This window comes from Heterodontus francisci, chromosome 14 (genome assembly GCF_036365525.1).
Source record: "Heterodontus francisci isolate sHetFra1 chromosome 14, sHetFra1.hap1, whole genome shotgun sequence".
NCBI lineage: Eukaryota > Metazoa > Chordata > Chondrichthyes > Heterodontiformes > Heterodontidae > Heterodontus > Heterodontus francisci.
Genome location: NC_090384.1, coordinates 87594383 through 87618204, shown reverse-complemented (window position 1 = coordinate 87618204; position 23822 = coordinate 87594383). Strand labels below are relative to the sequence as shown.

Genomic DNA, 23822 nt, shown 5'->3' with positions numbered 1-23822 from the left:
ACTTTATTTTTTTTCTATTTTTTCGGTCAACTAATTTAAATGCGAATGCGGGGGTTAGATTTTTTAAATAAGAAGTTATAAGGTCTTTAGATATCTGTTTATCTTAGTAGTGTTTCAGATTTTAGTTTTTTTAAATGAATAGTTAATTTGTTGATATTTAAAGATACCTGGTTTGGTTAGCTTCATTCAGGGGTTACTAGATTGTTCAATTTGGCTGCTATTTTTCTGATTTGGAAAGCTTAAAGAAAAGTGCTGTGACCTGCAGAGTGACGGGACTGAATTGACAGTGCGTTGCTCCCACCGCAATCAGAATCAGATATTTTGATTGGGGACTTTGGCCTGAGCGGTCATAACATAAGGACCTGGGAACAGTCCCACCATCCGTTTCCTGCCCTCGGAAGAAAAAGTCCTGCCTCCTATTCAAAACTGTATAGGTACCAACACTGACAGCACAGCATCATAAGTTTGTAATCAATACTCAGAAAATGGGTCAAAAACTAGAGCTTTGTTTCAGTGTCCCACATTAATTAGAAAAATTCTTGTACTTGCATAAAATCACAATCCTGTTTATTTTTATGAGCAATGCTTAGATTCAATCTTGTACGCCTGGAACACTATTAATGGAAGATATGTTTTGATGCCCATTACCGTAAATGTGAACTAGTTTGCTCAGCATTACAGGATAAGTTGAACAACCTTTCAATAAGTAGTAATTATACATAGATTTTTTAAAATTGCACCTATTATAAGGATGTAATTTCAGATGAATCTGTATCAATCCTTGTTTGAGAGAGCTCTAATGTTGCTTTCACACCACCCATAGCAGTGGTCAAAGTCTCATGATGTGCTGTGCAAGTGTGATTTTTTTATTCATTTCTGGGATGTGGGCATCGCTGGCTAGGCCAGCATTTATTGCCCATCCCTAACTGCCCTTGAACTGAATGGCTTACTAGGCCATTTCAGAGGGCATTTAAGAGTCAACCACATTGCTGTGGGTCTGGAGTCACGCGTAGGCCAGACTAGGTAAGGACGGCAGATTTTCTTCTCTAAAGGACATTAGTGAACCAGATGGGTTTTTACAACAATCGACAATGGTTTCATGGCCACCATTGGACGAGCTTTTAATTCCATTTTTTTTTTATTAATTGAATTCAAATTTCACCATCTGCCATGATGGGATTTGAACCTGTGTCCCCAGAGCATTAGCCTGGGCTCTAGATTCACCATCACCCATTGTCCTTGTCCTTTCTGTTGCATTTGCCACAATCAAACATTCTTTCCTTCTTCAAATTTCTCTTTACAGTCTACCTCCATGGCACTCCTCTCTTCTGGTTCCACTCAAACCAATCATAAATAAGACACTGAAATGGTTTAGTTAAATTTGCCTGCACAGTGATTTCTTCCACAGAGCTTCAATCATTTTATTTATATGCAGCTCTTTGGTGACATCATTTGGAAGCAACGGACTAATTTCCGCATATTTGCTAAGGACATTCGGCTATAATTCTTCACCTATTCTATAGCACCATTGGCTGTTCCTACACTTTACTCTCCCTGCCTAACATTAGGACCTGATATCCAAAACTTCTTCCAGTTTATTGTTAACAAGACCGAAAGCATCACCTTCAGCTCTTTCCAAACCTTCATTATTGAGGCCTTAAAGCCTTAACCTCATCAACATTTCTGAGTGCCACTTTAAAGAAGTACACAACAAACTGCTCAAGATTGACCCTTACTTCTTCCATCTCATGCTTCCATTACCAAGACCACTTGGCCTCCTCAGCCATATTGTCTACCTTTGATGATACCTCTTCTCTGGGGTGAAGAGGTATCATCAGAACCCACGTCCATATCTTTTTCACCTTGAATTCTCTAACGTTCTGCTAGCCAGCCTCCACACAAATTGTAACTATCATGTTTAGATGCTTATGTACAATATAATCAGTTTCACCTTAAAACTGAAAGAAAAATCCCAAAGTGAACTTTATTCCCATAGTTATTCAGATTTTATGATGTTCTGATGTAATCTAATAGGCGTGTTGGCCTTCATTGTGGAGCCATCATCAAAAATCTTAATTCTAGCCACCTAAGATTCCAATGTAAGACACACCCTGCATAGTACTGAGACATGCAGATTAGAAGGTACCAGATTTAATTCCTGGTTTTGTCTGGGCTAATGAATCTCAGCAAGATAATAATTACAGCATTCTAATTGGTTTCAGCACCACTGGGTTAGGAAGTAAGCCAAGCTTCCACTCTTTAGTTACTCTTGCTTGAAAATATATCTGTTTGGGCAAGATCTGGATTGGTTGTGATTCCCTTTCTGGCTGAGTCTGATACTGACTGTCTTGACCATTTTAATCAGATCCCTTGAAGACTGCTAACAGCCCTGGAACTGAGCCCAAGAATGTTGTGCCCTCTGGAGTGGAGGGAAGATTATGGAAAAAATAGCAACAAAAGCATAGGTTGGTGCAGCAAAATACAATTTGTTCTTTTAGTAAATATTAAAGCCTGATACATTTACTTTAGAGCTATTTGCATTTGAAACACTTTATAAGCAATTTTGTTTCACTGTTCTACTGTTTATCTTCTGTAGTCTACTTGTTAATGGCTAAAGAATCTGCTGTTGACTTTTGCAATTTCTGAATTATGTGAGCATCTATAAAAAACATAGAATATGAAAATAAAATGGCAGTTAACATAAAAGGGAACTCAAAAATCTTCTACTGGTATGGAATTGTAAGTAAGTAGTAAGAAGTGGGGGGTGGGGGCGATGCGGGGGGAGGCCTGTTAGGGACAAAGGAGGTGATATACGTTTAGAGGCACAGGGCAAGGCTAGAGTACTTAATGAGTACTTTATATCGGTGTTTATTAAAAAAAGAGGACACTGATAAAATATTGGTAGAAGGGGAGATGGTAGAGACAATGGATGGAGTGAAAATTGACAGGAAGGATGTACTGAGAAAGCTGGCTATGCTTAGAGTGGATAAGTCACCTAGTCCGGATGGTTTGTATCCCAAGTTGCTAAAGGAAGTGGGAGTGGAGATAGTGGATTCCATAATCTTCCAATCTTCCCTAAATACAGAAGAGGTGCCAAAGGATTGCAGAGTGGCAAATGTGGCACCATATTCAAGCAAGGATGTAAGAACATTCCAAGTAACTACAGGCCGGTAAGTTTAACAACATTTGAGGATAATGTTTTAGAAACAATAATCAGGGAAAATATCAGCAGGCACTTGAAAAGGTTTGAGTTAATTAAGGAGATGGATTTGTAAAAGGCAGATTGTGCTTGACTAAATCTAATTGGATTTTTTTGGTGAAGGGAAATCAAGTCATGTTATCTAAATGGATTTAAAAAAAGGCATTTGACAAAGACTGGTTAACAAAATTGAGGGTCATGAAATAGAAGGGTCAGTTTCAGCTTGGATAAAAATTGGCTTAAGGGCAGAAAACAGCGAGTCATTGTAAATGGTTGTTTTTCAGACTGAAGGATGGTAGAACAGTCATGTTCCCCAAGGTTCAGTGCAAGGGCATCTCCAAGTCCCTGCTGATTTTTTCCCTGATTATTGTTTTTTTTCATATATATATATATATATACAATATAGTAAAATTTCAAAATTTGCTGCTGATGCTTGAAAGTCTGGCAAACAGTGAGGGTGATGCCAATCCACTGCAACAGGACATAGATAGGCTGGCAGAATGGGCAGACAAGTGGCAGAAGAAACTTCATGCAGAGAAGTGTGAGGTGATGCATTTTAGCAGAAAGATAGGGAGAGGCTATATAGATTAAATGGCACAGTTCTAAAGTGTGTACAGGGACAGAGGTACTTGGGGTGGGGGGGGGGGGGGGTGGAGAGGTGGCAGTGGTGGTGGGGTGGGGGGGCATGGGTGGTGTTCATGCACATAGATCTTTGAAGGTGCCAGGACAAGTTGAGTCCATAGTTAGCAAAGCATATGGGATCTTGTGCTTCATATATAGAGCTATTGAGTACAAAAGCAAGGAAGTTATACTGAACCTGTATAAAACTCTGGTCAGGCAACAACTAGACTATTGTGTCTAGTTTTGGTCACCACACTTTAGGAAGGATATTAGGGTCCTTGAGAGGATGCAGAGGGGATTTACCAGAATGCTTCTGGGCATGAGGGATGTTATCTGCAAGGTTAGGTTGGAGATGCTGGAGTTGTTCTCCTTGAAGCAAAGGTGATTGAGGGGAGATTAGATATAAGTGTACAAGATTATGACAGATTTAGATAAGTAGATAAAGAAAAACTGTTTCCGATAGCTGATGGTATAAGAACTAGAGGATACAGATGGGAAGTTTTGGGGAAGAGATGCAGAGCAGATGTAGGAAGAACTTTTTTACACAGTGAGTGGTGGAAGTTGAGGTGATGATTGATTTCATAAGGAAATTGGATGGGCACTTGAGGGAAATAAACTGGAAGGGCTACAGGGATAAAACATGTGAATGGGACTCTTGGATTGCTCTACAGAGAGCCGGCATGAACTCAATCAGGCTTAGGACAGAATAGGCTCCTTTTGTGCCATAAGGACTCTATGACTGTATCGTTGTATGACACTATTTCATGTGTTGGAGCTAGTCTTCTGTATACAATCAAAAATCTTTGTACAAGGAAAATTGTGGTTGCTTCTGTTAATTGATCCAGTGTTGAGGACCACATAAGGCTATTTGACAATGTGGAGCAATTGATACCACTTCTGTTTCATGGTTCTGTTGACAAAATCCAGCAAGGTACTGCAGCAGCTGAAAGTTCCTTATAGACATCAAACTCCAATAAATCCAATTCTGCCTTGGTCAGTTTGTCAAATCAGGATTAATAAGGTAACACTGGGCCTCGTTTTAAAAACTCTGTAAATTGTAGTAGGAAGGAAAGATGAAGGGAAGTAAGGAGCTTCACTGTATTAGTATCCTGGGAAAAATGAGCACGAGATTGTGGAATGCGCTTTGTTTACAAAAAAGTGAAAACATAAAATATAAGGAAAGTGAAGACGGATCGTATATTTAGGAATAACATTACCTTCTGACGGGACTAGCTAGAGATGTATTATCTGTAAAGGGCTGTAAGTATTATAATGTTTTGGGCCTTCAAAACTTCTTCAAACTCTTGTTGCAACAGAGATTCCACCAATACTTTCGGTTTGCTTGCACAGCCCTGCGCTGGAAAGGGGTTACGAATTATTTTAGAATATGTTTTGCTTAAAGAACATTAATAAACTGTCAGAATCCGTATAGAAGTAAATATTTAGTGTTCGTTTAGTCATGTGTTGCAATATAGAACAAGACGGTAACTAAGTCAAATGACGTTCTTCATGGCGATATTATGGGACATAATCTGGAATTTTATACAAATTAATTTGTTCACACAATTTCTAGGATTAAGGTAAAGGATTATGTGGTAGCAATTGTAAAATTATTTTTCTTACCGAAGAATCAATATGCAACAATACGACAACTATGCTTATAATTTTACTTTTTATGGGTAAAATGTGTTTATGAAAAGCATCGTGTAATTCTTTCTCTCATACGCAATGACAAAAATTGAATTACTTCGAAACTTGCTTTTAAAAAAAAACGGATATAAAAAGCTTAGGTTTCATTCCACCATTCCGTTTCTTCCTTATCTGCTTCGAATATATTTTGAGTCTGAGCAGTGTCAGGGTGAACCACCAGGCGGAGACGTGGACCACAAAGAGTTAGCTTTCAATTCGTGCTCCAACATGTTTCATCTTATGGTAGCATTTGAAGTCTTAGATTTTTCATCAAGCCATTTGAATGCAAAATCATGCTTTTGCAATTAAAAAGTGAGCTGAAATTTTTAAGTTCCTACTGGTTTGTGCTTTAAATGGCAGACCCTTTTCAAGTCAGTTGGTTGGTCTCAAGAGCATCATGTTGAATATCTAAAAACTACTTCAATTAAGAAAAGCGAACTGTTACACCGGCTGTATAATGTGCTGTATTGAGTAAATGCAGTCTTCCCATTGTAAGATGTATGATCCTGATTTTTTTTATATATATAGACAAAGAGACCAATGAACGTGTACTGTAGTCTTCGTGCCTATTCAATAAATCAACAGCCTTAGTACAAGAGGAGAATGGAACCCCGATCCATTCAAGGCTAAGCATGAATGCGAGGGCTTAGCCTTACGTCAGCAGGGGAAGAGCACATGGGAATTGAAAGAAAACTTGTCAATTTTTAATAAACTCCAAACTCCGCGAGGCAGCTACACAGCCTGGAAACCTGTGGCGAGATGATCGAATCTCTGATGTCGTTTCCATAGCATCCACAACCCAAGAGCCTGGTGACGGTGAGGGATTTGTTGAAATCCGGTCAAATCCCAGAGAAAGTTGGCGAGCAAACCAACACCCACCGCTCTTCAGTTGCGTGCGCTGCTACTGTCCAAGGTGCTGAAAACGCCAGCAGTCACTTTCCCGTGCAAACTACTCCAACAATCGAATGCGTCAGGTAGTTTCGTTTTGCGTCTGCATGCGGCTGAAAAGTCGCGCATATTTATAGACTTTGTTAGCTGAGATCTACATACGAGGATTTTTCTTTTACTGCAACATTAAATTCCTGAAGCCGGATTCCCTAAACATCATGGCTGTTTCTGAATCTTCAGTGGTTGGTTGCGGGCAGCCAAATAAGACTTTCTCATTTCCTCTTTGAACTTCGAATCGCAACAGCATATCAGTTCTTATGTAGGAGTCGCACGCTCCTCTGTAGCTTGAGAGCACTTGATCGTACTACCAAATTAATTCTAATGAACAGTCAGTATCTCTAGCATGACACTTTCATAAGAGAATTTACCTGAGCACCTTCTGGAGGGGATGGATACTGTTAAGGAACGGGTCTTTGCTCCGAGCAAAGAAGGGCTCAAAAATTTTGCTGGGAAATCTCTTGGCCACTTGTACAGGTAAGACTAGTAACAATATTTGCCAATGCGGAATTCAATAACAAAAAGGGCTTAAAATACCCAGGAAACATATCGTTGTACAAAGGAGTTTCTGACTCATCTCTGGAAACGTTGTAAAATGTAAATATTGATAATAAATGTATGTAATTATTAAGACTTTAGAATAATCAAAAATGCTTGTATTGACCTTTCATGCCACAAAGATATATGTATGTGATGTCAATCATCCACCCTCTCTCGCTCCCGCTTTTTCTCCATACTTACCTACTTAGCTTTTTCGGCAATAGGACTCAGTGCAGTCCGTTAAATATGGCTGCTTACATTTTTGTTCCTTGAAATCACGATTGCTGCCGTATTTATTATGAACTGCTACAATACGAAACGTTTTTAGATTTAACATCGGTTAAAGAAACCACCGTAAATGAGAGTTTTATTTTGACTTGAAAAAATCGCCGTATGGAATTATATTCCTGATCTGGAGTTCCTGTTAATCACCACCTTAGGAATCAGCCATGGAACATGTAAATAATTAATATCAGAAGGGATGTCTGTTTCTGCACTTGGCGCGTCTTTGTGCATTAATCCATAGCGCTGCATACATATCGACCTGTTTAATAATATATACAACACTGTGCCATTCTATCAGCACGACAATTATACAAGATCTATTTTCCAATCGGGTATTATTTTGATGTAGACTTTGCTGCTGTAACTAGTCAAAGCTTTCCATTAAAAAAAAACTAAAGCTAAAGTCTTTATACGTAATTACTTGACAAGTACGGTGACTTGAATATTTTATGTTTAAAATAAATATTTGTTTAGTAAATATATGCATTTAAAATACTTCTGTTCTAACCTCGAGGTTTTTTTTTGGCGTACTAATCGATTACTGTCAGGTTACTCGCTTTATAGTTTTATTCACACTCAAATATCACCCACTTTCTCTATATAGACTTCTAACATTAAATCGCATTTGACTATATTTTGTCTAATAAGTAAACTTATCGAAAATAACTGCTTTTAAATACTGAAATATGATTGTATCATTAGTTGGACTAAAGCGTCTACTTATTGCAATTAAATAGAGCAACAGCTGTTGGCACCTAGAACATCGAAAGGTTCATTCGTTAATTTTTCCCGTTGTTATGCATTAGTTAAATGTTAAAACAATATTATTATTTCTCCTGCAATAAAATAGAAATTAGATCAGAGTGATCAAATTGTATTATTAAAATGTTAGTATTATTAAAATGGGTCAAAATGTACCTTCTTCTAGATGACCATTTTATCAATGACTTTCATTTCTATTCTAACAGAAAACAGAAAACACCAAAATAAGGCGTTTAATTGAGAAATAAATATCCCAAAAAGCCCACATAGCGCGCATTAAAATGTAAACATAAGCTTATCATTGTTGGGTGCACATTGACAATAATGAACAATCTGAGTAATAATTATATGGAGATACTTATTCATATATAGTTTGTATTCTGGGCTTATGCGATTCCCTATATTATGCTGATATATTGTGGGCCTGCATTTGATTATTTCTCAGCTTGATGTAGTATATTGTAAGAATATTTAACAGTGGCAACTTCATTATATATTAAGCTATCTAATGTCAATGTACCCAGACTGCGAATTGTTTAAATCAAACTGCAGAGATAACAGAACAAAGGGATGAATGTTTATTAATTTCACAAATAGTAAACGCAAGCAGTCGTAAAGAAATTAGTGTTTCTGTTGGGCGAATGTGATTTTTCCTGGTGCAGAGTCTTGGAGAAGAGGCAGCAGCCTGGAGAAAATATCGAGTTGACGGAAGATGGAAGTGTGCAGAATATCCGGCAGAAGAAACCGCCGCTGTGCGATTGTACCTGTTTCGGGCTACCTCGCAGGTATATCATCGCCATCATGAGTGGCCTGGGCTTTTGTATCTCCTTCGGGATCAGGTGTAATCTCGGCGTGGCCATCGTGGACATGGTCAACAATAGCACCATCCATCACGGGAATACAATTATTAAGAAGGTGAGGAGGGCGCGCCCTTAGTCTAGCGTCTAAACACTTCGCGGAATTCAGCTAAATCCCAAAGTATCATGGCTCTCTCTTTAATCTTCTATATTTAGTATAATAAATTTTGGATGATTGGTTCCAAGGCTGAAAAAGTAAAATATTGGAGAAAAGGTCTGACAGCCTATTTCCTATGATTTTTTTGTTGTATTTCTATGAAAACCACACTAAATTTCGAACATGGCAAAATACTTAGGTCTAGGCCCAACTGAGATCAAATCTTGTTCTCTACACTATTTCCCCTCCCTGCTACCCCCATTGCGGTAAATTGAACAGATTCCATATCACTGAGTAGACACAACCTTAAGGTTAAAACACGTGTTCGATCATTTGGTGTGTATGTAACTATTTCTGTTTCTAAATATATAAGAAAGATTTAGTCCAGTGTTATTATAATATAATCTGACCTTCCTTTCCACCCATTCTCTCCCTCTCTCTTTCCCGCAAGAAAGCGACGTTTAATTGGGATCCCGAGACTGTGGGAATGATCCACGGCTCCTTTTTCTGGGGATATATCGTCACTCAAATCCCTGGAGGTTACATAGCGTCCAGATTGGCAGCAAACAGGTAAAATAACTAACCTGAAACAATTTGGAAATTTGATGCATTTTATTGATGGGGCCATTGATGCAAAAACCTGTAAAAAGTGACTGCAAGTTGTCACATATATTCGATTTTTATTTCAAATATTTCTTTTACCGATGATGCCAGATTTTAAACTAAACATTTTGAATTCGAAGCAGATTGTTAAACACAAATTATTGAACGGGGAATGCATTAAATTTAAACGCTGTTAAATTACTAAATGGTAAAAAAAAACTAAGCGAAACTCGACAATTGCAACACATACACTCAGGGCTTTTTTGTACTGAATTGAATCCTTACGAATTAATTTTGACCATTGATGGTATTTGCCTTTTTTATTTTTTTTTTGGCTGAGCTATAAATTCGGCTTCTCATAAACCATCATGCCTTGCTTGATGTGGGTACCTGTGTGACTATGGTGAAAAACAATTGAGATCTGATCTATTTCTTTCAAATTCAATTCATCCACTCGTGCTTTAAAATGTTTTAATCCTTTAATAGAATCCGGTTAATTGTAATTTCTCTTCCAAAATCATGTGTTTTAGTTGTTTTATTTTGTATAAAATGAATAATTTAAGCAATACTTTTCGTGAAAATAAATTTATGAATGAAAAGAATGGACGATTTTCAGGCAGATACCACTCACGATTAGTATTAACTAAACGCACTTTGAGTTAAGAGATAATGGAGAGGTGTGAAAGATATGTAAATTTCTGAATGTCGTGACAAATATAAAGCCGAGTTTGGGAGCAGGTTGTGGACGATCCGTTTCTATGGTGCCTGTTAATATTTCGGTACTCAGGGGGTTTCATCCAACCTGTTAATTAGATCCCCCGAGATTCAAACCGAGTTCATCTTAATCCGAGTCACGCACTGTGCCGACTGAATCCTAGTGCTCGCACAGCTCATTCTAGCCAGTAGAAAGCGTGCCCATTTTCATTATGTGCAATATTTTCAATCGCATATCAAACGTCTTGGCAGTGCGAAATATTATAGACTTCAGCTGCAGAGGAACGTGTTCAGTGTCGGTGTTGCAGGGTGCGAAATGATTTGCGTAGCATTGCGCCAAGATCGACCCTGGATAATTAACTGAGAAAGATCAAGCTGTTGTGATTTGAAAGCGATTGTTAGTGGATGCATTTCTGCAAGTTGCAATATCCACCGTGTTTGGAAAAGTTCCCCTTGTATGATCAAACACGGTTGAAGTGTGCAGTGACTTATTTACATATCAGCCTGTGTCTTGTAATTAATACCAATAAGAAGTGTCGGGGGGCAGCAAGCTGGATTTCCAATCCGCACTGTCTTGACTGCAGACATTTTTTTTTAAACCGTGCAGTTTACAGAGTCTACAATTTTACTTTAATGCCAACACAATGCATGCGGACCGAGTGTTCAATGCATTGGCGCAAGAATGTCTGTGTACTGGATCGTACATGGTGAGGAATGACGGGGGTGGGGGGGGGGGGGGGGGGGGGTCGACTGTTCCTGTGAATGAGATACGGGAAATATTAGGGGTACAACAATAAGAATATATGCGCATATTTGTTAAAGCACAGGCCTCAAAGTGTCCAAAAGTACTGCATGAGTCGTTAACTTATCTAACCATATTTAGGAGTTTCCAAGTGCTTTTTTAAGATTGAGGCCTTCATATTCATGTATCATACAACATCATATAATCCCAATCTTCTCGGAATGAATCATCCATATCCATGTCCTATTGGAATGTGATGTGTTGATATTTTGGCATTGCAGTCGGTAACCGATTCCCTTAATTTCACATTTAAATTTCTCACAAATACGGTTGGTTTCACTATCTGAATAACTGCAAACGCGCGTCTGTGCCCTTTCGCCAAGATAAAATTTCTAAATACGACAAGTTTCAGAAAGCGAGCTCTGTAAGGCCAGAGTGGACTAGTAAGAACTTGACAATGCAGCAGGGAACTTGAAAAAGATCCGTTGTAACAATTATGTAGCCCAAGATGAATGCACGAGGTTGTGTGGAAGAATGGTTTTGCAAAACGGTTAAGTTTCAGTGATTTTGAGGACAGTTTTTTTTCACTTCACAGAAAATGTCTCAAAAGGTGACTTTTCACGAGGGCAAAATCACTGGAATTATTTTATGATTTAACGTGTGTTAACAGTCTCGTGTTTTCGATACTCTGTTCTTATCCAGTAAAACATTCAGACAGAAGTTGTGAACTAAGATACCAAAACAACGGTTTTAGTGTGTATTATCGAAAACAGTGTCGCGTTCAGGGGGGAATATTAATTGTCCAACATTTTGAGGGGATTTATCGTCTGCCTCGATTTGCAGGAAACCATTTGTAACACAATACCAGGTTACTTAATCTGTCCCCCGTGGCAGATAGGTGGAGTTGATTAAGTAATGTCTGTTGAGATCCGCATCAAGAGTAGCGATGAGTTGTCCGGATAAAGAAAGCTTTCTGGTGATAGTGTATGCAGGTCACTACTTGTTACCACGATGATCAAGTCCAGGAGTTTGTAACAAGCTATGAGGGTTCTTGTCACGATTTGCAATCTTTTGTTGGCTTCGTTCACTAAAGCAGTTGATGGGCATTATTGATAAGAGCCAGGCTCTGTTACATAAATCAACAGCATGTTAAAACAGCTTTGCTAACGATCCGAGCTACTCACGCTCCAGTCTGCATAATTCTAAACTTGAGTTTTTGGTGTATGATCTACAAATGATAACAGCCAACAAATGATTTTTGTTGTGCTAATATTCAGACATCTGGCGATTGCAGATTAAATGTACTTTCTATCATGCACCTATTCAACTCTGGTGTGGCATTCAATCCTTTCCTGCATTCCGACAGGAATTGAAAAGAACTTGAGAGAAGTTATTACAATAAATTGCACCCAATCTGTTTATATGACGTACTCTAGGTCTGCGCACAGCAAACACCCGTCCATGCTTCACTCTCGCCCCTCAATTATCACTTTTACGGTAGTTACAGTAAATTGGGGAGATAGATTCAGCGAAACATTTCCCAACCTGTCCAAACATATTCATGTCCATGTGGCTGTGGAGAAATTCCATAAAAAAACAAATGCTTAAATCATGAAAATTTAATAATCTGTCGTCCTTTAGTTATGGTCAGTTGCTGCATTCTTACCCAAACGTTTTACTGGCGCATTTTAAATACTTGAGAGCGCGTAAAAATATATTGCCTTGTCTTTATCAAGAATTGCTTAGCTTTATATGCAGCAGTAACCCAAGTGGAATAAAATCAAAATATAGCATCGGCAAAAAATAAATACTATTTGATCTCAGTAATTATACAAGAAAGATTCAACGTAGGAACAACAGTTCAGAACAATAGCTTTTAAAACACCGAAATAACAAATGTTTATATCTAGATTTGCGACAATTTCTCTATTATTTATAACCTTGATTTTTCTCAATGACTATGAATGGGATGTTCAGCTGACATGTTCTGTTATTACAGTATGGCGCGTATGCTACATTATGTAGCAATATTAATGTGGGGGGGGGGGAGGTAGGGGGGAAGGGACAAACTAAGTGGGGTAAATGTACAATTTTGTTCACGAGAATGATTATTCCAACGAAAGTATGAATTGCGCTTTAAAATGTCATGTTCTCTGCGTTTAAGCACCTTCTGCCTGTTTACAACACAGAATAAAGGGAAGCATCACACGTTGAGTATGATATTTAAATGTATATTTCATTTATTTTTATTAATGAATTGTTCAAATTTCGGATTGATCATTTCTCAAGATCACTTCCTTGTGAAGATACCGCTGTACTTACAGCACAAATAATGTTTTTGTCTTAATGAGTTCATTCATAAGCCATTGGTATCTTGTCATCTTCTTCCTCTTGTGTACCTTTCCTCAAGAGGTAAAAAAACAAAATGTTGTGATTCGTTTTAAAAGTCAATTTTCTCCCTTCATATATCAATGCGAATCTCTTGGATCCCAACTAACCCTCCTTCTTCGTGACGTTGTCCATGATACAATGTATCATTGTCCAATCAAAAACTCCTCATAAGCCCCTTCCGGCTTACGAATGAGAAAGAAAGTGCATCTTGCTGCCTCCGCCTTGATAAGGAGTGAACATTATTATCATGGGTAATTGAGCAACAGAGACTAATCGTCATTAGGCTAGAAAAAAGTTTAAGACAGCTTCACAACACATGCGTTTTCTTCTAAGAAATCTTTTATAGCCTGGAGTTACAGAAGTACCTGCCTTGCGTCTGAACAAACACCAATGAGCCAATGCTATGGTGGGGGCACCCGTTTAAAAGTCGCTTCATCAAATGTGCAAGTACACCTTGAATAGAAATAATTAATCTGTACCCTCAACGTCAACCAATTCCCTAAAGAGTCACTCACTGAACTGGTGTGTTTCGGATCGGAAGCGCAGTATTTAAAACTAAAAGAATTCGACCAAACTTAATTCAGGATACATGAAGTGTATTTATAGCTAGAAATTCAGTATTATATTTGATATTTGAATTAATTAATTAAATGGAAAGTGATGGATAATAAGGGGCCAGTAGCAGGCTGTAACCTAAATTCAATGTTTCAAGTGATATCATAAACTTTAATTCCTGTCATCTGAAATCTGAAATAATATTTCCATCTGGAAATCAGTCCCATGATTTCTCTATTCCATAAAATGGTAGACGGCTTTATTATTTTACTTTTGCTTCAGTTGAGTTTGACTTGGTGGGCATTCCAGTGAGGACACGATGTGTGATGAAATTCAAACTTAGACATTAATAAGTGTTAGATAATCACATAATTACACAATTATACTAATTCATTGCGTACAAGGAAATAACAGAGCTAGCACAGGGTGTCATACACAGAATAACACTTTGACTAATGTGTGATATGTTAAAATGTTGAATGAGTGGAGAATAAATATTATATTGTAATAGCTACAATGAAAGTAGTAGCTGAGTGCAATTTTCACATAGAGAATTTTATGAAACATAACTTTTTAGTAGAAATTGTGATAAAACTCAAGTCACATTCTTCAAGCAGCTAAATAGCCAACAAATTAGAATAAATTATGGAAACTTCATTGAGCCCGTTGTGAGTGAGCATTATTTGTCGATAAAAGTTTAATGCAAATAAAAACAATTTCAATGTGCCAACAAGGCCCTTAATAAGATGTCCAGGACCCACTTCTGTGCTATATGATTGAATTGGCTAAAACCCAGATTCCTTTTTGTTCCTTGAAAGTTGGAACATCACAATTCCATTCATCATTTTGTAAAATTGGAAGATTGTTTATGGAAGGCAAAAATGCAATATCTACTAACCATTCTGCATCACTGTCATGGCCCAATAAAATCAGTAAACAACTCCATGCTTTGGATTCAGAAGAATATGTCACTTTTTCTAAAACAAAAGGAAAAGTGCTGCTGCTTGAATTATTTCTTTAGAAAAGAACATGCTCTTGCAGGTAAGCAATTGGTTGAGATATTTAGACAACTAAGAATGGAACTTTTTGAAGTATCACTCAAATGTTTCATTGTTGTGCTTTTATAATTAACAACAAATTTTTGGTATCTACATAATTATGTATCTGTGCTGATATTTACCATGAACTAGCGGCATATTTTTGCAAGTACCAGCCCCAAATCTTATGAAAAATAGTGACCATCAATTGTTAAATAAATAGACAGTGAAAATAAAGTTAAAATAGGAAGGTGCACATCAACATTATTATTGTAAAACTGCAAGTATGAAGTGAATAGACAACACAGTACTTAGAATGTGAAATTATAGAGAGAAAATAGGTATGAATGCTTCCATGTTTATCTGAACAGAGGCATTAAACCACTTACAATAATTGATTCTTCTTTGGCCTCCTTATCTCGAGATACAATGGGTAAGCACCTGGAGGTGCTCAGTGGTGTGTGGAGCAGCACCTGGAGTGGCTATAAAGGCCAATTCTAGAGTGACAGACTCTTCCACAGGTGCTGCAGAAAAATTTGTTTGTCGGGGCTGTTGCACAGTTGGCTCTCCCCTTGCGCTTTTGTCTTTTTTCCTGCCAACTGCTAAGTCTCTTCGACACCTCCATTAAAACAGTGCAGGGAGAAATTTCAGAATAATGAATTAAGCAGTTGTGCTTACTATCCCATCATATAGTCTCAAACATCATTTCAGTTTTCAACTCCTCACTGCCAAATACACAGTCATCAACACACAACATACCAACACACAACACAGACATACACACGCTCACAGATGCACACAAAACATATGTTTGCATTCATGAGTAGCTTCAGATATTTCATCTAATATTAGTTTGTAAGTTGTTGAGCTATCAGAATCTTTTATTCTTCCTTTTTCTAATTCTTTCCTTTTTCTTCATTCCAATCATGCCATTACTCCCAAACATCAGTCAGAAGGTCCTTGTAGATGCTCTGCACTTTGCTGTGCAGTATTCTTCCCAAGATAGGTTTCCTTTTCTTATGTTGTTTTCTGTTTTCCCCATGAAAATATTATATTATTGATCTAGATCTCAGGTTTGAATTCTCAACCTTATTGCTCCCAAGATCTCCAGTAAATTAGAACAAAGAACAAAGAACAGTGCAGCACAGGAACAGGCCATTCGGCTCTCCAAGGCTGCGCCAATCTTGATGCCTGTCTAAACTAAAACCTTCTGCACTTCTGGGGACCGTATCCCTCTATTCCCATCCTATTCATGTATTTGTCAAGATGCCTCTTAAACGCCATTATCATACCTGCTTCCACCACCTCCCCTGGCAGCAAGTTCCAGGCACTCCCCACCCTCTGTGTAAAGAACTTGCCTTGCACATCCCCTCTAAACTTTGCCCCTCGCACCTTAAACCTATGTCCCCTAGTAACTGACTCTTCCACTCTGGGAAAAAGCTTCTGACTATCCACTCTGTCCATGCCACTCATAACTTTGTAAACCTCTATCCTGTCGCCCCTCCACCTCCGTCGTTCCAGTGAAAACAATCCAAGTTTATCCAGCCTCTCCTCATAGCCAATGCCCTCCAGACCAGGCAACATCCTGGTAAACCTCTTCTGTACCCTCTCCAAAGCCTCCATGTCCTTCTGGTAGTGTGGCGACCAGGATTGCACGCAATATTCCAAGTGTGGCCTAACTAAGGTTCTGTACAGCTGCAGCATGACTTTCCAATTTTTATACTCTATGCCCCGACCGATGAAGGCAAGCATGCCGTATGACTTCTTGACTACCTTATCCACATGTGTTGCCACTTTCAGTGACCTGTGGACCTGTACGCCCAGATCGCTCTGCCTGTCAATACTCCTAAGGGTTCTGCCATTTACTGTATACTTCCCACCTGTATTAGATCTTCCAAAATGCATTACCTCACATTTGTCCGGATTAAACTCCATCTGCCATTTCTCTGCCCAAGTCTCCAACCGATCTATATCCTGCTGTATCCTCTGACAATCCTCATCACTATCTGCAACTCCACCAACCTTTGTGTCGTCCGCAAACTTACTAATCAGACCAGCTACATTTTCCTCCAAATCATTTATATATACTACAAACAGCAAACAGCAAAGGTCCCAGCACTGATCCCTGCGGAACACCACTAGTCATAGCCCTCCATTCAGAAAAGCACCCTTCCACTGCTACCCTCTGTCTTCTATGACCGAGCCAGTTCTGTATCCATCTTGCCAGCTCACCTCTGATCCCATGTGACTTCACCTTTTGTACCAATCTGCCATGAGGGACCCTGTCAAAGGCTTTACTGAGGTCCATATAGACAACATCCACTGCCCTTCCTTCATGAATCATCTTCGTCACTTCCTCAAAAAACTCAATCAAGTTAGTGAGACACGACCTCCCCTTCACAAAACCATGCTGTCTCTCACTAATAAGTTCATTTGTTTCCAAATGGGAATAAATCCTGTCCCGAAGAATCCTCTCTAATAATTTCCCTACCACTGATTTTGTTACTTTGTTACTGGAACATTCTGTCTTATCAAAGGCACAACCAATCTAAATATGTCAAGCCACCTACATGAAACTCATATCCACACTTAGGCTTTCGGCACTATTTGCATTTTCCCACACGTAAAAATATGAAACCAGCCACACCTTTAGCCAAGCTGTTCCAATACATCTACATCACTGACATCTATCTTTCAATGTGGAAATCTGCCCAGATATATCCTGTCCAGAAAAAGCAGGACAAATTCAATCCAACCAATGACCACCCTATCAGTCGACTTTCAATCATCAGCAAATTGATGAAAGCTGTTGTTGACAGTTCGATCAGGCAACACTTAAATCAGCAATAACCTGCTCGCTGATGTTCAGTTTGGGTTCATCAAGGGCCACTTGGCTCCAGAACTCATTACAGCCTGGGTCCACACATGGACAAAGCTGCTGAATTCTAGAGGTGAGGTGAGAGTGATTGCCCTTGACATCAAGGCAGCATTTGACTGAGTATGAAATCGAGGAACCCTAGCAAAATTGAAGTCAATGGGAATCAGGGAGAAAATTCTCCACTGGCTGGAGTCATATCTAGCACAATGGAAGATAGTTGTGATTGTTGGAGGCCAATCATCTCAGCAAAGACATCACTGCAGGAGTTTCTCAGGGTAGTACCCTAGGCCCAACCATCTTCAGCTGATTCATCAATGACCTTCCCTCCATCGTAAGGTCAGAAGTGGGGATGTTTTCTAAAGATTGTACAGTGTTCAGTAAAATCCCCAATTCTTCAGATACTGAAGTAGTCCGTGCCCATGTGCAGCAAGACCTGTACAAAATTCAGGCTTGGGCTTATAAGTAGCAAGTAATATTCATGGCACACAAATGCCAGACATTGACCATCTCAAAAAGAGAGAATCTAACCACCTCTCCTTGACATTCAACAGCATTGCCATCACAGAGTCCCCCACCATTAATATTCTGTGGGGTTAGCATTGACTAGAAACTTAACTGGACCAACCATATAAATACTGTGACTACAAGAACAGTCAGAAGTTGGTAATTCTGTGGTGAGTAACTCACCTCCTGACACCCCAAAGCCTGTCCAGCATCTATAAGGCACAAGTCAGGAGTGTGATAAAATACTCTCCCCTTGCCTGGATGGATGCAGCTCCAACAACACTCAAGAAGCTCAACACCATTCTGGCCAAGCAGCCTGCTTGATCAGCACCCCATCCACCCTTAAACATTCACCCCTCCACCACCGGCACACAGTGGCAGCAGTGTGTACTATCTACAAGGTGCAGTGCAGCAATTCACCAAGCTCCTTCAATAGCACCTTGCAAACATGTGACCTCTACCACCTAGAAGGGCAGCAGATACATGGGAACACCACCACCTGCAAGTTCCCCTCTAAGTCACACACACCATCCTGAATTGCAACCACATCACCGTTCCTTCACTATCAGTGGGTCAAAATCCTGGAATACCATTCCTAAGAGCACTGTGGGTGTACCTACACCAGATGGACTTCAATGGTTCAAGAAGGTTGCTCACCACCACCTTCTCAAGGGCAAGTAGTGATGGGCAACAAATGCTGGTGTTGCCAGGCAACACCTGCATTCCCTGAATGAATAAAAAAACTTCCAGTAATTCTATAAATATTGAAATAGAACAAAATTGCAGTAATCCCTATTGTTAGATTGTTTTAGTTTCTTAAAGATCACCTTACTCATCCTAGCCAGTTATACTCTTAGCTTATCTTTCGTGTTCTTCATTTCATACTTCTTTTGGATTTGCTATGTTTTCTAATGTAGGTAGTTCTCATTGAACTACATTGGTCCGTCCATCCATCTATCTATCTATCTATCTATCTATCTATCTATCTATCTATCTATCTATCTATCTATCTATTTCTATTAAGCATCCCCAAATCTAAAGTTGAACTACGTAATCATATTTTCAGACAACAACTGCAAAAATCATTTCCTCTATCCTGATGTCATTAGTATGAATCCATATTTCATCTTGATGTACTTCAGAAGTGCAATAAAGCTAAGATGAAAATACTGATGAATAACTGAGTCAGATCCACACTCATTTTTATTAGAAAACTGAATAAAATGAACAGTTATGTTGCAGTCCCTAAACATAAAATTACAGAGATGCCGACTTCCTTCACATAATTTCCTCAAATTTTGAATTTGAGTTATCCCTCCCAATGCCATGATGCACAATCCACCTCATTTCACTTTTAACAAAGATAGTGGGCTGACTTCACCACTGACATTGACTCAGTCTATGCCCCTACCTACTGTGATCCCGATGACAAGAATTTTGCTTGCCTTGAGGGAGGATTCCCTTTGCTGTCAGGTGTAGTGAGGCCCAGCAGCATTGTGTAGTGTGGGCAAAAGTGGCAGGCAATTGTGGGCATGGCTTTCAGTCACTGCATCACAAAAACTATATAAAGGTGGCCACTGCAGCAAAAAGATATATTGGAAAATCAGTTTCAATAGACAGGACTTATTTTATGAAATTTAAAATGGAAACATATTTTTACAAACTTAAAGATTTAAGCATAATTTTACGAAATTAAAAATGCAAACACTTTTGCAAAATGAAAAATTTAACATATTTTTTAAAAGTACAATAATTTTGATCAGATAAATCATTTTAAAAAGTGATATTTAAAAAGTCTGATAAATTGTGTAAAAAAACTCTGTATTTACTCTAACAAGCTTTATCAAGACTTGAAAATGTTTCCTGTTTAATATTCCATTTTAATTCCTTTTTTGGTGTGGGCTGCCACATCTTGCGTAGTCCAGCAATATAATTGACATTTCAGATGTATTATGTCTTTAAAATACCATTTATTAGAATTGTGATATGTTGTTCCTTGTTTTATTATTTCATATAAAGAGGAGTTGTGGAATGCTGCTGAGGATGGATTCCAATTGTTGCACATATTTTCTTCCCGGTAGTCAGTGACATGGTGAACAGAGAGCCGAAAGTTGCTGCAATCAAAACACTTTATTGGAAAGGCAACAATTTTGGGCTTTCTTACACATGTTTAGAGTAGCTGATCATTGATCCCTTATATACAAACTTCAATTATCAGAAAAATAAATTACAAGTCAGTTGAAAAATATATTTATATGAAGGGCTACTGCTACTTATTTAGTTGGGTTGTATAGTGACGGTATGGATTTTATTACTAAAATAAAAGCAAAATACTGCGGATGCTGGAAATCTGAAACAAAAACAAGAAATGCTGGAATCACTCAGCCTTCGAAGAAGGGTCACTGACCCGAAACGTTAACTCTGCTTCTCTTTCCACAGATGCTGCCAGACCTGCTGAGTGATTCCAGCATTTCTTGTTTTTGTTATGGATTTTATTACTGTTCAGCCATTTTCAGTAGTTAAACGTAAATAGGCATAGGTATGGCACATTGTGTTTAACAGTAAACCTTGCTAAGGCTATTTACTTTTAAAAATATCTTGTTAACCTACATACAATTTCATATATATTTCAATAATTTCATCAAATCATTTCTTTGTGAATTTCATATAGGAACAGGTGCTCATATCAAAAGGTTACTCAAATATTAAACCAGATAAAGAAGTAGACGAGTACCTCGGATAGACCATCTATAGAATGTACTGGTTGTGCAACGCCATACAGTTCAAACAGGATTTAGAAAATCATTGTTAACCAAGGTTCATTCGTGTGTGCATCGTCACGACCATGTGAATGATCTTTGCCTGTTCGGTAAGCGAGCGATTGTTCTGAGAGCTGAGTGGAGAGGCAGTATAACTCTGGTCCAGCTAGTGGGCTACGCACGTAATCATCTACCGATCTCAAACCACGAGTGAACGACAGTTGCATCCTGAGTAGGTTAAAACCAAACTTAATCGTGTAGTAATGATGAAATTGGTCTAAAAGCCACTCTTACAGAACTTCTTCATGCTAGCATACCTTCACTCTTACGTAGTGCAGGATTTATTTTTGATATATTCAATTATGATCTGAATACTTTTTACATTTTAAAATAATCTCTATTTTACGAATCCTCACTTCGGAATAGGCACACTGTAATGAAACGATCCTGATCTCCTGTCAGTGTCATTATAGAAAAAATAACTCAGTTTGATTTTTTTTTGGCATCTAAACGTCACCAGGTCACATGAGGATGAGAATATATTTGTAAATGATTAGCACACCGATCTACCACTGGAATCATTCTGCTCGGTATTGTCTAGCCGTCTGGAGAAGGAAAAGCCGCAGTCCCAAATCACTATTGAATGTGTTATGTATTTATATTCATTAAATATTTAATTACGGGTGTAAAGATTTACTGTCCACTGACGACAGCAAAGTATTTACATACTTATTGGATATTTTAAAAGATAATCAGTGAGTGAGCTTACACTGCGAGTATATGAAATAAAAGGCAACTTATATATTTACAGAATATAAATTCTACATCAAACAATCTATTTTTATTTCAGATTTCCAGTAGCCGTAGCATTTTGCCTATATCGATATATTCAAAAAATTAAATTGAACATAATTTAAAAAGATATTTAATTTTTGTATATAACAAAGGAATACCCTAGTTTCCTTTTGTAGTCTTAATTGTCTTTTTAGAGCTGGAAATAGTTTTCTTTAATGACCCATGAAAACAATCGTTTGTCTTCCGTGCTCTTATGTATCATTTGCTCGCAAGTTTGTGGCTGTAATTTTGTGATGGAGACTATTCTGAGAGGTTTTCATCTGCCTCAAAACAAAGGAACCGAGGCAATGTTTTACTCGTTCGTTTAATTTATCCGATTTTCGTGCTTTGTATTAAAAGTGCAATTCGTCCTCAGGGTACTTATAGTAGGAGCATAAAAATGTGCGGAAACAGCTTTAGCATGTTAACAGGATTGTGATTTTATCCAGAAATGCTAGCCCTCTCCAGTCTCCACTTTCTGTGTTAATTGCTTGATGTGAACAGGTGCAGCACCGGCCCGCGATCGAATGTGCCTGGTTAAAACTCCCACTTTCATTAAAGTTACTGATTAGTGTCACAGAATGAGCACTCATGTTAAATACATAACCGCTAAAATTAAAACAGATAGAAATTTCATAAAATGTAGTTCAAAGCTCATAAAAGAAGTAATGTGTGAAATTTGTTACGATGAAGGATCCATCTATCTGGCCCCTCTATGTCTGTCCTCTTGGTTATCTACATATTTCTAGGCTAATTGCTTGATTCCAAACTAAACTGCTGAACTCATTGTGCGAGCAAACCCAACACAATTTAAGCCACACATAATTTGTACAGTTAAATATATTCAAACAATAACGTTGAAATATGAGTCATTTACCAAGAAGCAATAATCGAGATTGTGCTTTGACATTGGGATATTGTGTTGGAATTGGGGAGACTTTGGGTCGGACATGTTTCAGAATTGACTAAACATTAGTAAAACAAACAACACACTAATGTACAAATAAAGCCTTCATCAGAATACAGTTTCCGTTTTGCGTTTCAACTGCTCAATCGGCAGGAATTTGAATCATCTGCCAATGAGTTATGATTAACCAGTAAACATAGTCCATGTAATGTGTTATACACTATGAAATTATTTATATATTAAAGCCCATCTGGTTCTCAATTCGCCTTTTGTGTATTTCATACAAAAGCTTTGTTGAAGTACACATTGAACTGTTAAAAATATATTCCTGTTGCACAGATCTAGGATCTTTGATTTCTACTCCCTGCACCTGGGTTTTGTTTTAATATCACCAAGCCATATGTTCAAAGCCTATCCAATTTACATTTCAGATAATGAGATCGTTTTTACATTTTGAATGATTTACTCGGAGATGTCTTTCTTTTGGGGGAAAGGGGTGGGGGCGGCATAAGCCATTCGCCAGTGGTCTCAGCTGTGAGAAAGTGTGATCTGAGTCACCGGGTGAAACTACAAGGAGCTTGGCACAGATTTGAAATTTTGAAATGCTTTAAATGAGTGCAGCTTTGTAATGGTGAAACAGTCAGTGCGAGCAGTACTAACCTGAACCCATCCCCATCACATACACAACCCTTAAACAGATATGATAAAACTAAACTCAATAAAACGCAGTGCACAATTATATTTATTAATTTATTATATTTAATCAATAATTATTGTGATATTTATTCATTGAACAGTAGCACAGCTAACACATGTAAGTATCAGTGTTGCAGATTTTTAAAATAATTTATTGGCTCTTGGGATGTGAGCGTCCCTGGTAAGGCCAGCATTTATTGCCCAAAC

The 23822-nt window shown here is 38.2% G+C and overlaps 1 protein-coding gene across 1 annotated transcript in view; it reads left to right on the top strand.

Annotated features, from left to right (window-relative positions):
- Positions 1-6845: 6845 nt before the first annotated feature.
- slc17a6a (solute carrier family 17 member 6a) overlaps positions 6846-23822 on the top strand; it is a 63713-nt gene continuing 46736 nt past the window's right edge. The window contains exons 1-3 of the mRNA XM_068046918.1: positions 6846-6931; positions 8704-8956; positions 9447-9565. Of these exons, the coding sequence (XP_067903019.1) occupies positions 6846-6931; positions 8704-8956; positions 9447-9565 (458 nt within the window). The remainder of the gene's footprint in view (positions 6932-8703; positions 8957-9446; positions 9566-23822) is intronic.